The sequence below is a fragment of the Pipra filicauda genome, unplaced genomic scaffold, assembly GCF_003945595.2.
Source record: "Pipra filicauda isolate LSUMZ 115617 unplaced genomic scaffold, ASM394559v2 scaffold214_size1419223_pilon, whole genome shotgun sequence".
In the NCBI taxonomy this organism is placed as follows: domain Eukaryota; kingdom Metazoa; phylum Chordata; class Aves; order Passeriformes; family Pipridae; genus Pipra; species Pipra filicauda.
In genome coordinates, this window is record NW_024104326.1 from 396,929 (window position 1) to 419,325 (window position 22,397).

Genomic DNA, 22,397 nt, shown 5'->3' on the forward strand with positions numbered 1-22,397 from the left:
ATTTGCAACTCACGGAATAGTCATTTCTACTTTTGCTGGTATCTGCGTAAAACTGGTCAGCTAATTTAAAAACAAAATCCTATGCATTTCCCATCTAGATCAATTATAGACCCTCGGCTTACATAGTTCCAATCTAAGCTTTGATAAAAATTCAACTAAAGAAAATTTCAATTAATATATTCTAATATGAAAAGACCCCAGAAGCACAGAAACTGCAGAGCAGGTCTTGGTTTTTTGTTTTTTTTTTTTTCCTTAACACATTGTTATCTTATCTGTTCATCAAATCCCACATATACATAGGTTTTTGTCTTTGAGAAAATAGGCAATTTATTGGTGAGGAAAAAGCCAGAATTTTCCCTTAGGCTTTATAAATATTTTTTTTTTAATCTATCTTCTCTTAATGCTTATTTTTATAACAATTTGAGGTCAAACCAGAAAAAGAAAGTGCCAACCACTGAAGTAAACCCACTGCCCATCCCAATCTGCCTGGTGTTGCACCTGCTCCTCCCAAAGTACTGTCAACACAGACTGAGTGTCAGAGCAGAACCATTTTCCATTCCCAAACTTTAAGCAAAACTAAACCCCAAGATCCCAGTTCAAGAAAGGTGTAATTCCTGGCTGCTGACATTGCACCTCACAGTGCTGTCACTGTGAGGTGACAGCAAGGCTGTCTCCTCCACTGGCCCTCTCTCTCAGTTGCTGCTCGTGCATTAGTCCTGCTGAAGTTCAAGTCTGCCTCCACCCCTGCAGGAGGGCATTCCCCAATTCCCTCCTTCCCAGAGGACTTGGCAGTTTTCTGCAGTTCTTCCCCAAACAGCAGAGAAGGATTTGCCTTTAACAAGCCACACAGGTAAAGGGATTAAGTGATAAAGAATAATTAAATTGACAGCCTAATTTAACACTTTACATTTTGCATGCTTTCACTGTGTGCGCTTTGAGTTCTTAATAAAAGGTTTAATACACTTTTCATGGCACTTAATACTGTGGAACTAAGCAGCTTTATAACTGGGACTTGCCCAACTGCTTAATATCCAAGCTGGCACTGTAGGATGCTTCTTTTCCAACCTCATGGTTTCACATGGCAAAATACCCACACCCTGCCAGGAGCTTTGTTCTAGGACCAAGCAAGCTGTTAACCTGCTCCATGTTCTGATACTGGTTCTCCCTAATTTTTGAGACCTTTCTCCTATCACTGCCTTCCACTACCATTTTCTGGCTGTGACATTTAAGCCCTTAGAGGTGTATCTCAACATCCAAATCCCACCAAGCAGGGCACGGGGAGTCTTCACCTTCAGTGCTTCCATGGACTGTTGCTAGACACTTCCCCACTTCACTCCAGACGCTCCCTCTTGCTGTCCACAGGCAGGTGGTCTCTCCTCCTGAAACCCTGGCAGTTTTTCAGGTGTTGTCTCAGAATAACTGAAATTATTGCCCACACCAGCCTTCAGAGCAGCCCAGGGATGATCAGCACCTGCACTGAGCTGTCAAGAGCCACAAGTGACATGTCTGTGGATTAGTGCCCTGGCCTGTCAGGGTAGCAAGTGTTTGCTGCTTGCAAATGATGAGACATTCTACTGTCCAAAAATCAGGACTTGCTTTAGAATAGACCTCTGCAGTGCCCAGAGCAGCAGTATTTTTCTGTCACTGAATGTAAACAATCTACAGTCTGGAGTAAAATATGGTATACTAACCCACTGAATTCATAGAGCTTCGTATTCCTCCATGGCAAATGTTACAAATACGCAGACAGTCCTTATTGATCCAAATGGTTTGCAGAAACTCCATTTGAAAGCATATGTTTCTCTGCTTGACATTTTGACATGAATGACAAGACAAAGCTAGGAATGCAAATGCATGAGAAGAAACTGTTCTTGTGTTGTAAAAGCACATTGCCCCTGTCAAAGAGCTGGGTAAATGTTGCACAACTAATCACAGCCCAGAAAGATGTGTGAGCCGACCAAAAGACACAGAACAGGAGGAGAAATCAAACAGAAAGGACTTGAAACAGCCACTCACGGCCCCATGCGATCTGCACAGCCCAAGACAATCACTATTTCTTCTCTCCACGTGCCAGGACCAGTCTGACTCAAGTTTTCCCATTTAGCATCATGTGAATTTTAGGAAACCTTTATGTAAATAACGACAGCATCATCGAACAACCTCCATGTTCCACAGTCCATAGCCTGGGGTGCATTCATACTCCAATACAGCATTTTATCCATTTCCAGGCCTCACCAGCCCTTATCGATGGGTATTTCCCACCTCACCTCCATCATCAGCACTCCTCTCTGGAAACCTGCAGCCTTCCAGTTGCTCCCCCTGCTCTCCAGGGTTGCCTCAAATTCCCTTTCCCCAGCAGCTCCCCATGCTAGTGCTGCTGTGCGGTTCCCCTGCCCTCCTCTGCCCCCACAGCAGCAGGCAGGAGCTCTCCAGGAAACTTGCAACACACACTGCCAAATACCACCTCACTCCACACTCACTTTGCCACCATCTCAGGGTCCCCACAGGGTGTGTGCTGAGCTGTGGGCTCTACTGCCACATTAGTGTTTGCTATACTGCAAGTTGAAAGCTTTCCTGACCATAGCACCCTCACAAAAACTGTTTCTCACCATCGTTCAAACTGCCTTTAGAACCAAGCAAAACTTTGCATTATATTTTCCTGACCAGTTCTTAAATGGCAGCTGAAATGCGGGAACTACTAAATTTCAACAGCTTGTAAATGCTATACCTGTCTACACCTGGCACTTCTCATGAGTTTCTTCTGTCATGTTATCTGCCCAGCAGCAGCAACAAAGCCAACACTGGAAAGCAGCATCCTTATAGAGAGGCAAAACCACAGTACACATGGACACATTGCACTGTCACCCAGAGCAGGACACTCCTGTCCCTTCTTTTCAGGGCAATGGGTAGCAACCAGGACCCAGCTCACTCCTCTAAAATCCTTACTAATGTCCCCAAATGAAAAAGGGTCTGCAACTACAAATGATTTTTCACCTACAGTCATCCCAGACTTATTTATGGGTGAGGACTCTCTGTCTCAGGATGAAGCAGTAGCTCCCAAAACTAATTTCATGCCCATTTCCCTGTGTGGCTGCTGATGGCTGTGGGACACTACACCACAAGTCGGCACAGAACAGTGCTACTACATGCTCAAGTTCTTTAAATCTTTAACCTAGAAGTATACTAATTTCAGCAGCCTAAAATGATGCTTTCTCTACATAAGACAGGGAAACCTTTCAGTGTCTGCTTAGATTTGCATTTCAGCATTTGGGTGGGCTGGAATATTTTGCTTTCGGCAAGTATTCAACTTGACAGGATTGATCCAATATAAATCACATAAAAAAAACACAAACAAAAATCAAATCTTTTTCTGCTGATACATAGAAAAAGCTACATAAATCTGGGATCTCTGTTCTTTGCAGTTCATTGTCATGGTTGCACAGTCTTTTGTTCTTTGAGCTGCACTTCTCACCTGCAGTGCTGGGCTCTACTTAACCACTTTGAAAATAATTTCATCAGAAAACAAATACATACATTTTACAAGAGAGAAAGAAAATAAGAAAAATATTTAAGTATAGAAATATCTCCAAGATATTAATCACTGACTTTCAGAAAGAGAGTCTAAAAGCAGCTGTTGTAAAATCTCAGGTTCCACATCCCCTCTCATACAGCTTCAGTTATGACATTATAACAAAATAATTAATAATAATAATAATAAAAAAACCTCTTGAAAGCAACTGGGGGCATTTTGAGCCATGGTCTGTAATTTCCACCTCAAAATGTTTCAGCTGATACCTACAATACACTCAGATTTAGCATATGATTCAGAAATCAGATTCTGTCCCATCCAAGCACTCAAAATTTTGGCAAGATGTGGAGAGATTTTGTTTATTCTTTTTTTTGTTTAAGTTTTGTCCTTACCCTGCTAATTTCCATGTCTGTATCTATGATTGTGAGCACTTATCCCCCTTCTCACGTGATAGAGACCAAAACAGACAGAAACCTTGACACCCTCAAAACTACAGAGCTTTATGACTGCAACAACAGAACTAGTTACTGAAAGATGAGTCATCTTCCAAAGAGCTATGAAAGAAAAAAAGGAATTAAAAAAAGACAAAACAATTCTCCCATGGTGCTGCTCCCTTACAACATGATGTAAAATTACAACCAGCATTAATTGATTTCTAAGCAAGCTATCTAATATCAATTTAAGTGGGGATAAAAGAAAGTCAGTCAAGTAGTACCCTGTAAGTGAACAGTTAAAAATAAAACTTTAAAAAACTCCTCTAATAAGGCTGCCAGTAAATTTAGGAGAAAATAAAACTCAGTAAAATCTGAAACCATACACATTATTTGCTTCTGTTATTGGTTACCTTGCAAGCCTGAAGAAGCCACATTTCTGTTCTGCTTCCCTCCAATATGAACAGTAGCAAAACAGCGTCCTCATCCAGGAATTCAAAGAGAGGTGCAGCTGATACTGCTAAGCCAGGACTCTGACCCAAACCCAGAGAAGTGAGAGGTTTATGGGTAGCTAATTGAGGCTGATTTTTCCCAGCTGCAGACCTGAACAGCCCCTGAGAGTATCTCCCAGCAAGCAGCCCACAGCTGGTTTGGGTGCAAATCACTGATTGAAGCTGATTTTCCCCAGCTGAGTCACAATCAAGCCAAAAAACAGGCATCACCAAAGAAATAATTCCAACTCTTAAATAATATAACAACTGTTTCTGGTAGAACAAATGCTGTTTTTATTTGTTTCCTAAAAATTAAGGAAAATAATAATTAACTGAGGCAACTGCTTGTATGATGGAATTGAGGCTTCTCATACAAGTAATACAGCTTTGCTAAACATGAGTTGTAGTCACCCTTTTCTCCCTCCCCCTTCACCACGTTTGTTTTTACCTTTAATTTTGCTTCTCTTCTGAGTTTTCTTCTGCCTTTCTCCTTGTCTTTCCCAGGATGTGGATTCTTTGAGAAATTTCCAACAGGGTCCCCCAAATGTGTTGTGTTTAGATTTATGTCATTCTTTAGCTGCTCACAACGTAAGTTCAAGTCAGTAAAGCAAAATAAAAGAAAACAACAAGGTCTGAGCACTGTAGTTGCTGTGCTGCCCCACTAACATGATTTTCTCTCAGTGGTCCACTTGTCACCAACTCAACAGCTTAAGCCTATCTTAAAGGAGAGCCATACCAAAATTCGAAGAGATTTGAAGAAGAAATTTTTTCTCTAAGCAATTTTAGCATACAGCTTAAACTCTAATCCATGTTACATGCTCAAAATTATAGTAAATGTTCCTCTTTCTGGTTCATTTTTGAGACTCTCAGAACTTTTTCCTTTTCAGAGCTCTCGCTGAATACAAGTTTATGGAAAGCAGTGCTCTCAAGATCAGTATTAAGAGACAAACCCTCACCTGCTGAAACTCAGTAAGGTTGACCCACTCAGTGGAGGGATACTGATTTACACAGGTGAGAACCCAGGTTTAAGTGTTTTATTCTATCAGCAGACTGAGAAAAAGTGAGTTGTTTCACTGAGGCTTCCTCTACAGTGCAGCAATGGTTATCAAAGCAAGGCAGATACTGGGAATTTTACTTTGCAAGACAAGTATTGCACACATGTAGTTGTAACTCAGCATAAAAATGTTCTATTGAGTTTAAACTCTGAAATTAGAAAGAACAATTACTCTTTTTTTCCATTGCAATAGGAAAACATGACATACTAAGAAGTAAGAGCAACGCATTCTTCAGATTGAAAGCAGATTGCCCGTGGATTGCAAGCAAATAGAAGAAACTGAGTCACATTTTTGTAAGAAAATAAAGTAATTTCTAAACTAATGGATTGATAGAACAAGACACACTACAAGTGCTGTGCCACAGATGTCAGTTTTGTGAAAGTTCATCATCAAAAGAGCACAATAAAAGGAAGGTACATTTAATGTACAATCACCTTTGCAATGTAAACATCCCGGAGGAGCTAGAATAGTTGAGATCATACATTATTCCCTTTTTTAAGTGTAGTCAGGAGAAGTTCCATTTGAAAATCAAGGGCACAGTTTGGTCTTCAAAGTTTTCAGAAGTTTCTGCAGTTTTTCTATTTCAACTTGCCAGATATTAAAAGTTGAAGGGTCAAATCTGCAGGTGGTGTAAATAAGCACAGCTCTGTGAGAGCTTTCACTTATGCTCATTTACATCACATGGAAATTATGTTTCTCACTTCTTCTGTGAGTAACTGCACATATATATATATATATGCATGTGTGTGGTGAATACATATTATATAGAAAGTGAATGCTTTGATCTGTCAAAAGGAAGATACAAACATAAAACAGGAGACAGGGTATGAAAAACATACATTCTGCATTTACTTTGAAAACTGAAAGTTGCGGGGAAAGAAACATTGTTTATGTTCAAGGAGAACCTGGTGATTTGCTTAAATAATCTAAACCCAAACCACTATCACATGAAGGATTTAACAGCTCCCTGTCAAGGCTGACAGGATTTGCTATCTTTTATATAAACAAATAACTAGACAGTGACAGATCCATCATAGATCCCTACTTTTACAGTATAGACCCTGGTGCAGCAAAGCACTCAAGACAGTTAACTTAAAGCAACTGAATAGTCCCAGTGAGGTTGGCAAGCTCACTCACCTGCTTAAAATTAGGCACATATTTATTTCGAGATATGCATTTTAGTTCCATCATTAATCAGTGAAGCACTTCAACCTGTGCATAAAGCAGCTGCTTTCTGGAGGGCTTACACACATGCTTCAATACTTTACTGAAAGAGGGCTGTGTAGTTTGATTCTTTCAAGATCCTGATCATCTTAGATGTTAAGCTACAGAGCACTCAAACAGGAGAGTCACAGCATGTGGCAAGACTAAGCCAGGAAGAGAACACTGAATATGAAGAATGTTAAAGTTAATCCCCAAAATAAACTGTATTCACCATTTATCCCACAAATGCAGGTCAGTTAAAGTTATCCAGTATAACCAAGCCCAAGCTTTCAGATTGCACCCTTGTAGCTACTCAAGCACCTCCATGCACCTCTTCTGGAGCGTGTTCCTCTACTACTGCTAAAATCTCAAACTGGTAATAAAAACAAGAGATTTTTCCAATGCAAATAGTTGCATGCTTTCTCCTAAGCATCTTTACAGATTTCTGTGTGTGCATAGTCTTATTAGTGCAGCTACTTCTGTCATAACTAATTAATGTATTCACAAAAGATTTTTTTTCCTGTGGCAATGGGTTTGTTAAGATAATGATAAGAAAAAGTATGACGAAAGAATAAAGAAAAAAATCCCAAGTTTGTGCGGGCCAAGTCTTTAAATAGGATAAATCTGGTCGGCTGACTAGAGCATTATTAATTTTTAATTAGTTTGAAGTAAATATTGCAACTTGTGACAAGCTGCAAAATCACACCATCTTCAGGAGGAAACAGCTTGACAACAGAGACAAATTAATTCCTATAAGAGTACTCCTTCTGTGAGCTTACCATCAATATTCCTCATTTAAAAAGTAGTGTGCTGAGTATGCTCTTCCATTAGGCTGGTTTTATGTCACAGTTTGACTTTTCCTCCCTATTGCTTAAACTAGAAATGTAAAAATTTGGGGACTTTAATCACCCCATAAATATACCTGTTGTGTAATTATGCAAATCAAATTAGGAGCAGTCAATGGAATGTTTATTTATCAAAAAACCTGACCCAGATTTCCTGCTGACTTTCTTGGGATGTGAAAGCATTTCTACCTCTGTTTGAACAGAATTTTTCACCTTAATGTAGACAGAGATTTCGCTGCACCAGGTTCTACAACCTTTTCCAAATAGCAGTGTTCTAATAAAGTGAAGAAATCCAGCTGGGAAGGGAAATTACAGCCTAGTTATAGGGATACATTTGAGAAGACACTAAATTATCCCCATTTTGAAAGAGAGTGATGGTCCATTAAGCATAGGTGGGGGAGCAGGGAGCCATCATGTTTGGCATTCAAGCTACTATTTGGGAAGGAAACAATGTGTTAGGTTTTGATTTGATTTTTTTTCTGTCATATGAAATTGCACTGGTAATATTTGCAGAACGAGACATTAAATTCACTATATGTGTTGCTCTATCTTTGTCCTCTGTGTTTCACAGACAAAAAAAAAGGGGGTTTATATCCATTTCTACCACAATTATAGATATGGCTATTAAAATGTTTCTCTCTACAAAATCAATGGAAAAAGAAAGCAGAGCTGTGCTTGTAGTCATGAGCTTAGCCTTGCCATTCAGGGATATGACTTCAACAGAGAGCATTGCATCCATTATGCAACAAATTCATTGAAATCTTAAAGAAAGAAATGGCACCAGAGGGCACAGTCGCTGCAACACCATTATCTCCTGCCCTTACAGTTCTTCCTTGCCTCACTCCATTGGTTCCTCCCCATTTTCAGTCATGTACATAAGAAACAAAAAAAAAGCCGAGGAGTTTTTCTTAAAAGCTTTCCCCTTAACCTAAAACATGTTGTTCACCAAAGTGTTTATATATATATAATATATACGTCATAATATATATAATATATATTATATATATGTATAACAAAACACAGAAAGTTAAACAAAAAGAGCCACACAGCAGAGCAGACATGTAAAAACACAATCCAATAATCTTGTGCTTAAACTTAGAAACAGTGTGGAAGTTTAAATCCTTGTTAGAAGGAAAAAATTCTCTTTTTTTTTTCTGTTTATTGTTTGTTGGATTTTAGTTATAATTCACCTTTAAAACATTTGTTACTGCTATGCTAATACCAGCTGTTAAGTTCTCCAAGTGAATTGTCATCTTGACTATAATATAGGGTTCTGGGGAAAGGAGAGATCTGAGTATGGTGAATTTTTCTAGCAAGAAACAGATAATTTTTTTGCTCTTAAAAAAACCCAAACCTGTAAGGGAATAAGTGTTGAAATACATGGAAAAAAAGAAAAGTATGGCCCTCAGTCCCAGTAACAGGTCTTCTTTGGCACTTGAGAACAACCACAAGTAATTTGCCTTTTTATTCATATAGAACAAAATTTACAAAGTCATTCATACATTTTTGCTTGTTTTTTGTTTTGTTTTTTACTTACTTCGAAAATTGGGAATATTCAAAATACACTTTTACCCCACTTCATTCTTTCATTATTTACAAGTATATACAAGAAAAACGTAAGAGTTTGTTTGCTTTTTTTTTTTTTTTTTGTTCCTTTTAAATTTTTGTATTAAAAAGCTCTGCTGGTTGTTTCACTGTTTGTTTTCGTCATATGGATGTTCCGTGCGAGGGCTCCATCGCTTCTGGAATGACTCCCCCCGGCACGGACTGGAATGACATTGGGATGGGGGTTTTCACGGGGCTCTGACGAAATAGTCCTCCGTTTGGTGACCTGTGTTTGCACTGTATGGAGGGCATGGTGGCTGAGCTGCTCAGGGGCAGCGGCAGGTTGCTGCCGGAGGCAGCTGTGAGTGTCCTGCTGGCACCATGAGTTGTCTGTTCTGGTAAAAAGGTGGTGACAGAAAGTTGCGTGTTCTGGTACTCGCGCACGGGCTCCAGGGTCTGGGCTGGCTGCATGCCACCGATCTCCAGGGCTGAGATTTCAATGGACGCTGGAGAGATTTGCTTGTGGGCTATGTCTTCGTCAATTAAACTGTTCATGCGCCTGTGGACCTGCTCCAGATTCACTTCTTTGTCCTAGTGAGGAAGAAACCAGAACAATCAGTCCAAACACAATCTCCAACCCCGCCTGGCCCCCCCGTCATTTCTTGTGTGTGACCGGAGTTGCTGATCAGTCGTTACATCACTTTGATTTCATCTGTGCCTATGCAAAACCTCAAGGTCAGCCCAACAGCTCCAGCTGCAAAACACATTGAATTAAAAGCACCAGCTCAATCTCAGCCTGCAGAAGGCCCTGTGTTGCCAAACCCATCCTCCTTGGAGCTAAACAGATGGCTGTGGTTCAGCTAACAGGATCTGGCACCAGGGACCAGCACATCCTTTGCTCACCTTGCACAAGCCCAGAAAAAAAACATATGTCAGACAAACAAGCAAAATTGGGACTTCAAATTCCAGTGGGCAGCTCACCATCTTGTAAGTACATGACAGCTCACCACTGTCTCATCTCTATGCAGTGCATTTTCTAAAGAGCACATCAGTAAAATATGTCAGGAAAAAATCCCCCTGACTTCAGGGTAGTTGCTTTGTGTGTCAAAATCTACTGGCAGGGTTGTGGTGGCAAAGAATTTTTCCCTTCCCATCAGGAAGCCCTGGGTCACCCATGTGGCAACATAGACCTACTGGAGCAGCACTGAGAGAGACCTACTCTGTGAACCCTCGGGAGGGGACCACATACTTGTTTTTTGAACAGTTGCATGACCAGCAGTAAGCTGTCTGTCACCTTGACACATCATCTGGAAGAAGTCTGTCTGTGGTCAGAGCTTGGGAAAACAATGCTGGTCTTTACATCATCTTCTGAAAACATGTTGCCTAAGGTTTCCAAACTGGTCTCTTCAACAGACTTTCAGGACCACTCACCCAACACATGAGTGTTTAGCTTCCATGAGGAAATACAGAAGAAAAAGTTGTCTTTTAAGCCTGAAGCAGCAAAGACCTGCAATGGGCTGTTTATCACTTCAGCACAGCATTCAGGATGCTCAAATTGGAAAGCAACAAAACTGGCAGGGTAAAGTCAACCACCTGGGATGCTGTATGACTGAATTTTAACAGCTAGCATTGAATTGCCAGTAAAAAGGTATTGTATTATATAATTTCTCTACATTTCACAGTGCACAGCTATGATCTGCAGTTGTAGTTATTTAAATATATTTATATATATAAGTGTAACATACCGCAGAATAGCAGCAAGGCATCTATGAACACCCAACAACCCTGGAACTGGAGAAATTCCCTGCTCTGACAGAAACCTGTAATTACATTAGGCAGCCAGAAAGACCCCAACCTAGGAAGTAGGACTACCTGAAAATTCTCTGTTCCAGTAATCCCTGACTGCCCAAGGTCAATATGTACTTAGATGTTTGTTAAACCCAACAACAGCAGTCTTACTGATTCACACCAAAATCTTGACTCTGGGAACAGAGAAGTGTCGCTGCCACTAGCTCCTCATAATCTTTTGCCACTGATGTTCAGGTGGAGAAGAGAGAATTAAAATATTATTCCAGTGGCATCTGCTATGCAATTTTGCTTCTACATGTGAATTGAAAAGTCAACTCCAAAGTCCTTTATTCCAGTCAATGTCAACTACAGATTCGATTCTAACCTTGTGATTTAACACCACTTCTATGTTACTCAAGAACTGCTGAATTGCTGATCCCTGCATGGATTTGGAAATGAATTAGTGTTACATGATGTTGAGTCCAAACCTATGTCCTTAGCTAAATCCATATTGATTTCAATTGGAGTGCTATTGCCCCACAATTACAGGGCTGAGCTGTGTGTTGCAACTTCTTTGCTAATCAGTAAAAAATGAATTCCTATTTAATTTACATCACAAATACACCAAAATCCAAATGAAGCTCCCAGAAACCCAGGGGATATAATCATCCTCACCAAAGATACAACCTATTTTTTTAAAAAATGCTAGTTTTTCAGCCAAATCCTCTAATCAGATAATTTTGAGTTGAAGAAAATCAATGGATAATAAATAAAATAATAAACTTTTTTGACATAAAGGGATCACACGACACTTGATCAGATAACCCCTGCAGCTGCATCAAGTCCTTCTTGCCAACAACCATACCTGACCTATCAAGCTCTTCATTCAATACATTAGACAATTAAGCTGGCCATAACTCAGAGGCTCTTTCATGAACTCTGTAGCTCGGTAAATTAAGGATTTATGGTACAGCAGCCAGAGGATTACATGGATTTATTCATAATTTCCTTTGTTTCTCTTTCTTGAACTAAAATTGTGGACTGGGGACAAGTATGACAAAAGTTTTTATATTCCCTGATGAGAGGAAGGGCTCGACCTCCACGGGTAAGTTCCTTTTACAGCGATGTCCAGCCATTTACAGCTGCATTTTCCTCACCTGTCTGCCAACAAAAGCTTGCTGCAAAGCTCTGCTTGTCCACAAACCCAGCACGTGTGATGATACCTTTGTCTCAGGAAGCTAAATCCCAGAAGCCCATTATATAATGCTTTTTTAGGTACCTTATGCTATTTATTTTCTAAATTGTGTTGCTAGCTTTGACTGAGACTCCTAGTTTGGATTCTAGTTATCTGGGACCCATATTCTTGTCAAGCCCCTACTACAAAACAAAACAAAACAAAAGAACTCAGGTTAGAACTGCACAAATATTAGAACAAATTTTCCTAAATGAGACTTCGGAGAAATGTCTCATTTACATTTTTCTGAGCTTTTGCCAAATACTAATGCCTTCTTCAAATCATTTCAAGGGAAAATATACATCACCATTTTATTTGCTTTTGAATTTTTCAACTGCAAGTACATCCTCAGTGCCTTCCATCCTGCTTTACTATGGGAACAAATATGACGTGACTTGGAGAAAGCCAAGCCAGCGGGAAAAGTAGGGTTTCAATAGTTGCAATATGTAGCATTAACTGTTTGCAGAGTAAAAATAAATTTGTGAATGAAGCAGGCTCTTCATTTGGAGCATCTGTGCTCAGAGGGTCATAAAATTCAAGGCATGAATTAATCCTGGCCATATATTTAGCTTAGCCCTTTCAATCTGCAGGCACAAAGAGCCGCAGATGGGATGCTCTTAACAGACATCTCCTGGTCCAGACCACAGGGATTGTTAAGGACCACATTATATGGAATGTTCCTCAGAAAATGGTGGATTTGCAGTTGCTGATGTTTCACAACAGAAACTTATGCTAAATGTGCTAAAGTTTTAATTCTCAAGAAAAGTAAAAACCAATTCCTGCATACAGACATCCCATTCTATCTATAGCAGAACACTTTATGTAGTAAGTAGAGAAGTAAATGCCTGGGATCTTTTTAAGAGGTAGGGGTGAGGATTTCATTTGCCTACTTCTCTTCAGCATTAAGGACAACTTTCTGGCCTTATTGAGATCAGAGAAAACTTTTTAAACTCTTTCAACAGCTCAGGAATTCACATTATTCCTTCTTTTCACTGTCAAAATAAAATGTTTGTAAAGGTTATAGAAAACAACTTGTCTCTGAGGAATAATAAAACCACATTTTTAAAGGTTCTTCTCTTTTTCTTTGTCTTATTAGATGAAGACCAACTAAATAACTAAATGTCAAGCTTTGTATGACACTATCTTAATGTTGAATGAATGACTTTTCAAATACTTAAAAAAAACCCTAAGATAAAAATCAGAAACCCTTGAAAAGATTAGTTTGTCACTGCATACTATAAAACCGTTTTGAATCCCAAGATTTACAGAACTGAATGTTTTGGGATAGCTTTATGTGACAAGTCAACTTTCAGAATTTGTAAATTCTGTAGATCTAATCTTTATTTTCCCTTTATTGTTCTTCTGGAAAATTCAGTAACAAAGTATGGTATTGAAAATTAACAAGCTAAATGGAAAAAGGATTAAATGGCAATAAAGCCAGAAAAAGAATTCCTAGAAGTTATGACATTTTGCTCCTTTTTCAGCTCAGTGTTTAGTTCTCTAATTCTCATTAAATATGAGTTGTTTGTTATAATTTTTAAGAACTTGGGTTGCATTTTCTTTTTCATTTCCTCAGGCTGTGTCACCTTAATTGTCCAATGGTAATGTAGCATTGAAGATGATTTTCAAGGTTTCTGATGCTCTAACTGTTCTCTATTTTTGCATCCCTCTATGATAAAATTAATGAATTAAAATTAATAAAATACTACCAATTAATACATTGAGGCTTGGAGCTAGGGAATGGCAGAGGTACTAGACCTGGCAGCTGGATGAAAAACAGGCTCTGGTGAGCTGGTTTTGTATCACAGAGCCCTCCCTTACCCAAAGAGAGCCCCTTGGGGGAAGCCCTACTGCTACTCTCCACAAATCTTTCTGCCTTCAGCTCCACTGAGCCTGAGTGAGGGCTCTCCAAGAGCTGAATAAATGAGCTCCAAACTTAATTCCTCAGTGTCTGTGACAGACATGTCACCAAAGGTTGCTCCTCTTTCTTTTTTGCACTTACTATACAAAATTTAGTTAATATTATAAATATGTCACATCTCAGATGTTTCGTGCCAATTCATTTTTCATCTTATGGCCACACTGGATAAATGTATATGTTTGTGTTGCCATAAGAAGATAAAATATTTCTCCTTTGCTAGCTTCATAATTCTATTTTCAATATTAATGTTGTACTCCAAATAGATCAGTTGAAGAAATTAATCAGTGAAGGGAAGAAACGTGTAAGGAAAATGAATTATACATACAGGCTTATCCTCTGCAGGCTTAAGGAAAACTGCTAACCAAACATTGCTCCTGGTCAGGAAATTATCTTATTCATAAATACCAATTGAAATGTCATTCTTTCCCAATGAGCTTGAGTTCTGGAAGGGTGATTGAAGGGCATGTTTCTGATACGTCCCAAGCACTCAGTGGTGAGTGACAGGTTCAGCGGCCTGTGACTGACAGCAAGAGCACACCCTGGCACCTGCTGGAGTGGATTTGAAGGATGCACACCAGAATTACCTGGGAATGATTAAACCTGCATGACCACACCTGCAACCAACTACCATTCCCTTTCAGGACTAAGTAAGTTCGGCCTTATCACGCAGAGAGAAATTATGGCAAGATATAAATGCAGACGGGATGATTTATGGAGTAATCAATATTTTTTTTCTAGCTTATTTTCTGGGATTTTTGGCAGTGGGTTCTAATCTAATAAAAGCCCGTGGGCAGTCATATTGAAAGAATATGAAACTACTTAGGAGGTTTGGAGTCAGTTGATGTGATCAAATTCAAGAGACATCACACTGAGTGTTGAAAAGGAGCTGCTGGCTAATGTTTTCCAGAAATTGCCTACATCACTGTAAACACAATTAATTAAAAGGTAATATTGCTCAGCTGACAGGTTGCAGCACTTGGGATTTTCCAAAGGGAAGATTTTTGAGAAAAATATTTTTATTAAAGACTCCCCTGTGGCCTCTTGTTCTTACTTGTGATTTCTCTGAGCTTTTAGCAGAGTTCAAGAGAAGCCAGTTGAAGACATAAAAATGCTACAAGCTGATGAAGCAGTTCCAGTAAGGCAAAAAAAGGAAGACAAATGACCAAAAAAGATTGAATACCTGCAGAAATTCAATGCTAAAACTATGCCAAAACTCTGATAAGTTTCACCTGCATCCCACACATGCAAATAAAAGCACACTGGGCTATATAAGGAAAGATTGATGGCCCTGGTCCTAAAAGAACTGGAAATTCAGAAATGTAGGCAATATGAGCAGACAGACTCATACAGGGAGGGACTGTCATGAACGTGTCAATACCTCCTAGTCAGGTGCTGATAACTGTGGCAAGAATTAAAAGTTTGTAAATGTAGTTCTTAATAAGCCTCAGGAGATATGCAGAAAATAATGCTTTTAAAGTAATATACCCTTAGTGATCAATCATGACACATTTCTGGTTGGTTTGTTTGTTTGTTTCTGTCTTGGGTGACAACATGAAGGTTATCTTTTGGTGAGAGACTAAAACCAAGACATAAGTGCTAATATTAGATTTTCATCCTGTGAAAAAACTACTTAGAAAATAACATAATTTTGTGATTAGGACTGGGGTTCAAAATTTGAGCCAAACCCCAGCCTCAGACAGACATTTCCTCTTCTGACCTTGACCAGGATACATGCCAGTCTCTCTCCCATTCATATGAAAGTCCTCTTGACTCGTACATGAATGTTTAAAAATACAGGTATCAGAGGTCATGAGACACAGGTGATGGAAGGCACACTCTGAGGCACTTCCATGCACAGACATACTACACAATTGAAAAACAAAGCAGAGAAATGAAACAGTGACGTTTCCATGCTCAGGTACCCACAGACTATTCTCTTCTTAGCTCAGCATTAAAACCCACAGCTCCACCCAGCTACCAGCTTCTGTCCATGGGGTTCCAGACATCATGGACTCAAACATTTATCTTGTTAAGGAGAAATAAAACAGCAGCACCAGCTCTGTATATGTACATTTGTTTAAGATTATTTTCAAATCCTGTATTCACCCAGGTTCATTATCATTACTTTCAGCTACAACTACTGCGTACACAAAGCTGTAATTTTAATTTATTCCAGGAGGCTCTGACAGACTGGCAAAACCAGGCATAATTGGCTTGCTCAGGAAGAAAAAGTAAGGATGATATATGTAATAGATGTGCTGCAAAACAATGACAACACAGTATGGTGTTATATTAATACAAATAACCTGTTTTTAATATGACTCAGTTTGCCACGCTCATTATTCCAGAGATTCTGCAGCCGACAATGCAGTGAAATGCAGACAGACGTGTAAACAGATGCAGTGATGATGTATGCTTGCTGTCATTAATTTAACACAGGCAACTGACCTAGTCAAATAGCACTTAATGTTACATTAAATTTTCTGAGTGGTTTCTCAGGGTACTCTGCAAGATGCCAGTTTGACCATAACAGTAACCTATTAGAAATACGTAAAGACACACCTTGTCTACTTGAAAAACTGCTTTTATAAATAGGCCCAATCCTGCAATCAAGCTTCTGCTCTTCTAAGTGGAAACTACACCACATATTTTAAATTAGCAATTAAGTAAGTTATCATCCATAAAACAGATGTTAGAAGAATGCACTGAGACTGACATCAGTTGAGGTCCAGTTGGCTGTTATCTAATTGAAACAATAAAAGAAATGAAACTTTTGCAGTATGTTAATTGCATTCAATGTGTAATCATCTGCAAAGGAACAAAACTTCATAAAAATTATGTACAAGAGGCCACCTCATTCACTAGGTGATGCTCTCCTCCACCAGAGAGCAGAAATTCCTTTATGAAGAAACAGTAACATTCTTTTCCCTTCTAAGTAAACCTGAAAAAAAGTGAGAAATAACAAAATACTGCAAAGATGATGTTAATGTGATAGAAAATTGTTTCAAATACATTGCCAAAGTTTATTCCCAATGACCCATGGCCCGAAAATAGGTGAAAGTAAGAAATTACCAAAAGCCTAGAGACCAAACAAGTAACAGCGACTTGCTACAGAATTGCTACAAGTAGCAAGGACCTTCATGAAGCAGTTCATATCTTCCCACACCCTTACCCAGGTTGGGTTTATCTAACCTGAAATGACATCTAACCAGGGATGTAACTCTTCAGGTGGCTGTAACAGTCCCGTGGTTCCTGCCTGTGAGCCTTGTCCACAAACGCAGTGGACAGTGAGCTCCCCAGCCAGCCAGTGAAGCTGACCGTGCACACCAATTTAAACCAGCTAAACCTCTCTCTTTGTTTTATTTGTCCTCTTCAACTGCATCCCCATGCTATGGTACTGTGTGAATCAACGTGCTGGGCACAGTACTGATGGGAGAACATTGCACATGAGGTGACAGCAGCAGCCCCACAGCCTCCTGCAGTGATCTATGCCCACAGTCACCACAATCCATTAACTACGTGCAATCAGAGAGAAACAGTCTAGTCCTCACAGTTCACAGCACATTCAAACCTGCAAGGTAAGGGGCTGTAATAGCATTTTCACTTGTTACTCAATACAAAAGGAGACACTCAGCCTCGGGCTGAGATATTCAAGCTTTAAAATCCTTACCAACCTTGGTTCACAAGCCGGTAACCCAGCTACAAAGAAAATTAATGACTGGTTCACATTATACAGGTGTTTCCACGGTTTTCAAGAGGTTAAAAAGAATGCAAAGAAACATATTTTCAACACAAGCAGCAAAATGCAGTACAGAATGAGTGCTGGTGGATGAGCATGCCCAGGTCTCTGCAAAGGAACTCTTAGGAGAAAGGAGAACTTGCAACTGGAGAAACCTTTACTGTGTACACATCACATATATTGTAGTTACAGGCATTTCCAACAACACAAAGGTGAGGTTCAAGGGGAGTTCCAGGGAGAGATAAAGATGAGGAAAAAACTAACAGGTATTCTTCTGTGCAGGCATTTTCAACAAGAAACTGATTATCTGTATGTTTATTATAAATTCTCACCATGCTTCTGAGGCCCAGCCTCACATCATTGGCCATCTCCAGATGGAAAGGGAAAGGAAGATATGGGGAGAAAAAAAAAGAATCAAGATAGTGAGACTAACAATGTAATTAATAGTTCACTCTTTTCAGCAAACATATACTTCTTATTTCTTATAGTTCTGGTCTGAAATAGCATGGCAACAAAAGAGGATGGCCCTCAGGAGGGTGGTGTTTTCAGAATTTGACTACATCTAAAATTACCCTGTGAGGTGACAGATTACTCTTTTATGAAGTAAGAATTAAATTCATGAAGGTTCCATTCCAAAATTCACTAAAAATTAATGGATTCTTTACATTGCTTTGCACAGCTTTTTAATCCTAAATTGTTATCTAGTCCATAAGGGATGTAATTTTTCACTCCAGTGAGCCCAAAGCAAAGCAATGCTATCCCTCAACAGTCTGATTTACTCTACTGGAGCATCAGGCACAACAGACTGCTCTACATCCTCCTTCTTTACCATTCCGGTCTAGTCAAATCCAAATCTCAAAAGTTCCCATTTTTTCCTATTATGTCAGGAGTAGAAGAGAAGAGTTGACACAGGAGACAAAGACTTGCTTCTACAACCTGTTAGATGCCCAGTTATTGTTGCCTTACAATATGTGTAAGGCATAGCTTACATAGCTTGCCAGCTATGTGAAAACCTTACTCCTGATTATTAGCCACATATTTTTAATTAAAAATTGAATTTTGAAAAGGTTTCTGCACCCCTCATTCAGGGCTATGTTTTGGCAACTGCCCAAGCACCTGTTTTGACATAAGTAAATACGTGACCAGCCAAATCATTAAAACAGAGCAGCATAATAAAAATCTGGTCACCAGTTTCCCAGAAGAGAACTCTTGCATACTGAATAATTCTGAAGAAATAGTACTTGTTATGTTGAGTGAGTTTGAGTAGCTCTTTTCTATACATAGGCTTATAAATATGGTCCTGAACTTATAGAAAATCATAACCAAACTAATTTTGCACAGTATTGATATATGTGATAATTAATATTTTGCTATTATTGACCACAGCTTATTTCAGGTACTAGAAAATTATTTAAATTCAATGGATAAATTTATAAATTGCATGTTAATATTATTGCATGGTAAGGTCAATCTTCAGCAAATAACTTCAATGCACATGTAACTTCCAATTTATGCTTTATACATGTTGGTTTCAAAGCATTTGCAGTTTAATCCTATACCACTAAAAGGAATAAAAGTGTTTTGGTGATCTGGGTGAGATCTGGATACACATCTTATTTATTTTTATGTACATGTTTAAATGCTTAGTCAGATCAACACCTAAGGCATTTTTCAAACCACAAAAATGTAAAAGAAATTTGAGAAAAAGGTCACATTTTATGTTTTTTTTTTTTTATTTTAAACTTTTACTGATTTTGTTATTTTACACCCCCTTCAAAAAGTCAACTTTGAAATAGCACTGTAGGCTGAGATAAAACATACAAAAAATTAGCTCTGTAAACAATGTGTGAAGAATCTAAAAGAATCTGACACGTTAAGCCTCCAATTCAGTAAAACACATAAGCTCATGCAGCCCATGAGTAGCCTCAGAAGTTCTCTGGGATAGATGATGTAATGCAAACTAAACAAGTACTTACACTCATTACCAAACTGAAACTCTAAATTTGATTTCCCTGCGTGGTACATTCATTTTTTAAGCTTATTTCTGTTGAATAATTTTTTTCCCCCCAAAGATTCATGCCAAGTAAATCCAGATTATATCCTTAAGAATCCCGTTAGCAGGGTTTTCTTACATGGCTGAGAGAAAAATTAAACCGAACACAAAAATCCCTTCCTTGCAGTTAGGGAAATATGCTGGTACCAAACTGAATTGCTTCAGCACTGCTTTGGGTAGCAGTGTCATAAATCACAGGGATGACATGTCACTTCTAAATCCATTACAGCCTTGACTGAAATCTATAGTGATCAATAGCAAGAGCTGACTGATTTCACTGGATTCTGGATGTGCACACTGCCTGTGACCAGGTATTACAGAATATCTGCTTCACTGCAAGACACTTCCAAAAAGAAAATCTTGTTGCTTCACTCATGTAAAAAGCCAACACAGAGTTAGTTAAGATGCCCTTCCAGCTATTATCAGTTTATGTACAAGGCAATTCATATACTATATACTCCTCTTCTTTTTTTTTCCTTTAACTGATTCTTTCGGGTTATACTTTATCATCAAACAACATTAAACTTTTCATTCTGGGGTGACTGATTCCTAACACCACTTTGCTGATTTAAAAATGCTAGTTAAATGAAGTTTCTCAGCTTATTATATTCTAAGCTAGTTTGAAACTGAATTTCTGGATGGCATTAAAATGCATTATTTTGCCAGTGTTTGCGTGATTTATTTTCCCCAAAAAACTTTATTTATTCTTAGAAAAGTAGAATACAATACAGTGGTACAAACAAATGATAATTTATATGCAACTGAGCAAAAAAATGTACAAAGATTTCAGACATGTCATTAAAATACAGAAAAAAATAACTTAAAATAAAACCAAGATAAAATATAGAGAACATGCAATGAAGAGAAAATAAAATATCTGTTTGATGATCTCATGTTTCCTTTCACTTTGAAAAGGAACCATCCTGGAGGGGGGGGAATAAAACTGTCAGATAAAAAGATAACACCACAAAGGAGAGAAGGTAAATGAAGTGACAAAGAAAAAGAAAAGGAAAGTGAAAATAATGGTGAAAGCAAGAGACTCTTTAATAATCAAACCCAACACTGCTGACACCAAGCTGAAGGTACAGAAGCCTCAGTTGCCATGGAATAGTATCTGGTTGGAGAACTCAAGTGAGATGAATATGGTGCAAAACACAACTCTTAGCAGTGACAAATTTTGATCCATTGGACTCGTGTCTGCCAACTCATACTTCCATTTCTAAGGTACACTGAGTTTCAGGCTCTTCTAATACCAGAGGAGAGTCTTAGCAGGTAACTTTCATGACAGCTAAAGCTAGAAGTATGGATTTTTGAGGTAGGCTGGAGTCTGCACATCACTGCACATGGAAACAAGGGAACTTAAGGCAGATCACACAAGGCTGCCCTGGCCAGAGATACAGCTTTTCTTTCTTTCATCCTGCATACAGCCAAGGTATTTGTGATAATTTTTAGAGTAATTTTGCTACCTCCCCACAATCTTATAGAGCCTGCAGAGTCTAGACTTTCTGAGATTCAATACATTTAAAATATTATTAACCTGGAGTAGCAGGAAACAGGAATTATAAGATGCTGTTTCTAGTACATGAGTCAGTTCCCACTCTGGACAGTACCTGAATTGCTGCCCTGTTTTAATAATTTAAAAATAAAAAGTAAGAACAGAAAAGTGAAAAGAGTCTACTGAACAAAATAGTTTTGCAGAAGCATGAGAAAGTTAACAAATAGCAAACTAAGCTGTGAAGACTGTGATTGTTAATAAATTATAAATTTGACACAAGTTAGGAGACAATGACTAGGAGCAACTCAGGAGATGGAAAACTATGCTGTTTCTTAACCAACAAGAATTCAAAATCTTCTTGCGCTACAGAATCACAAATGCACTACGTACAGTTTCTGAAACACTCATATTGCTAGGAATAGCACAGCAGGTTTAGGAAAAAATAGATTTCCGATTTATCACATGCATTATCTGAGCAAAGAATCAAACCAAGAATTTCTTGAGGTCATTCTAACATTGTCTTTCAAGAACTATGGTAACTATAAGTGAATCAATATCACCTTTATGAGAGAAAAAAAAAAATCATCCTGCATAAATGATTAATTTTGTTTAATATGGGTGTTACCATTTCTTTTTAATGAATACACCTCATGCACAGTGAAAAATATGGGAATTCAACTTTCTTTCCATGAAGAGTAAGATATTTTATGTTTGCTTTAAAGTTTCCATTGTTTTGTAGTATGTGGATGAACTAGGAATGCTTCCTTAATAGTTCTGAAGAGATCTCAGAAGTAATAATCTTCAAGAGCAATAGCACATCACACTAAGACATAGTTGATAAAGCACAGTGGGTGCTGGGGAGTCCATTGCAGTAAGCAGCTACACTTGATCGTAATGACAATGGAGATGTGAAAACTGTCTTTCATTCTGTCAAATGGAATAAAAGATACCAACAATCTGATGATGTGGCAAAGCCCTTGGCAGTTAAATGATCCAAATTACATTATGGCTTTCTGATTTTGTGAAATAAATGCATAGGACTCATATAAAAAGATATAGGACTCCAGA

At 38.5% G+C, this 22,397-nt stretch overlaps 1 protein-coding gene across 2 annotated transcripts in view; it reads right to left on the reverse strand.

The window, feature by feature from the left end:
* Positions 1–4,725: 4,725 nt before the first annotated feature.
* GRID1 (glutamate ionotropic receptor delta type subunit 1) overlaps positions 4,726–22,397 on the reverse strand; it is a 525,483-nt gene continuing 507,811 nt past the window's right edge. For both annotated transcript variants that reach the window (XM_039381152.1, XM_039381151.1), the window contains one exon: positions 4,726–9,690. In XM_039381152.1, coding sequence (XP_039237086.1) covers positions 9,262–9,690 — 429 coding nt within the window. In that variant the 3' untranslated portion in view covers positions 4,726–9,261. The remainder of the gene's footprint in view (positions 9,691–22,397) is intronic.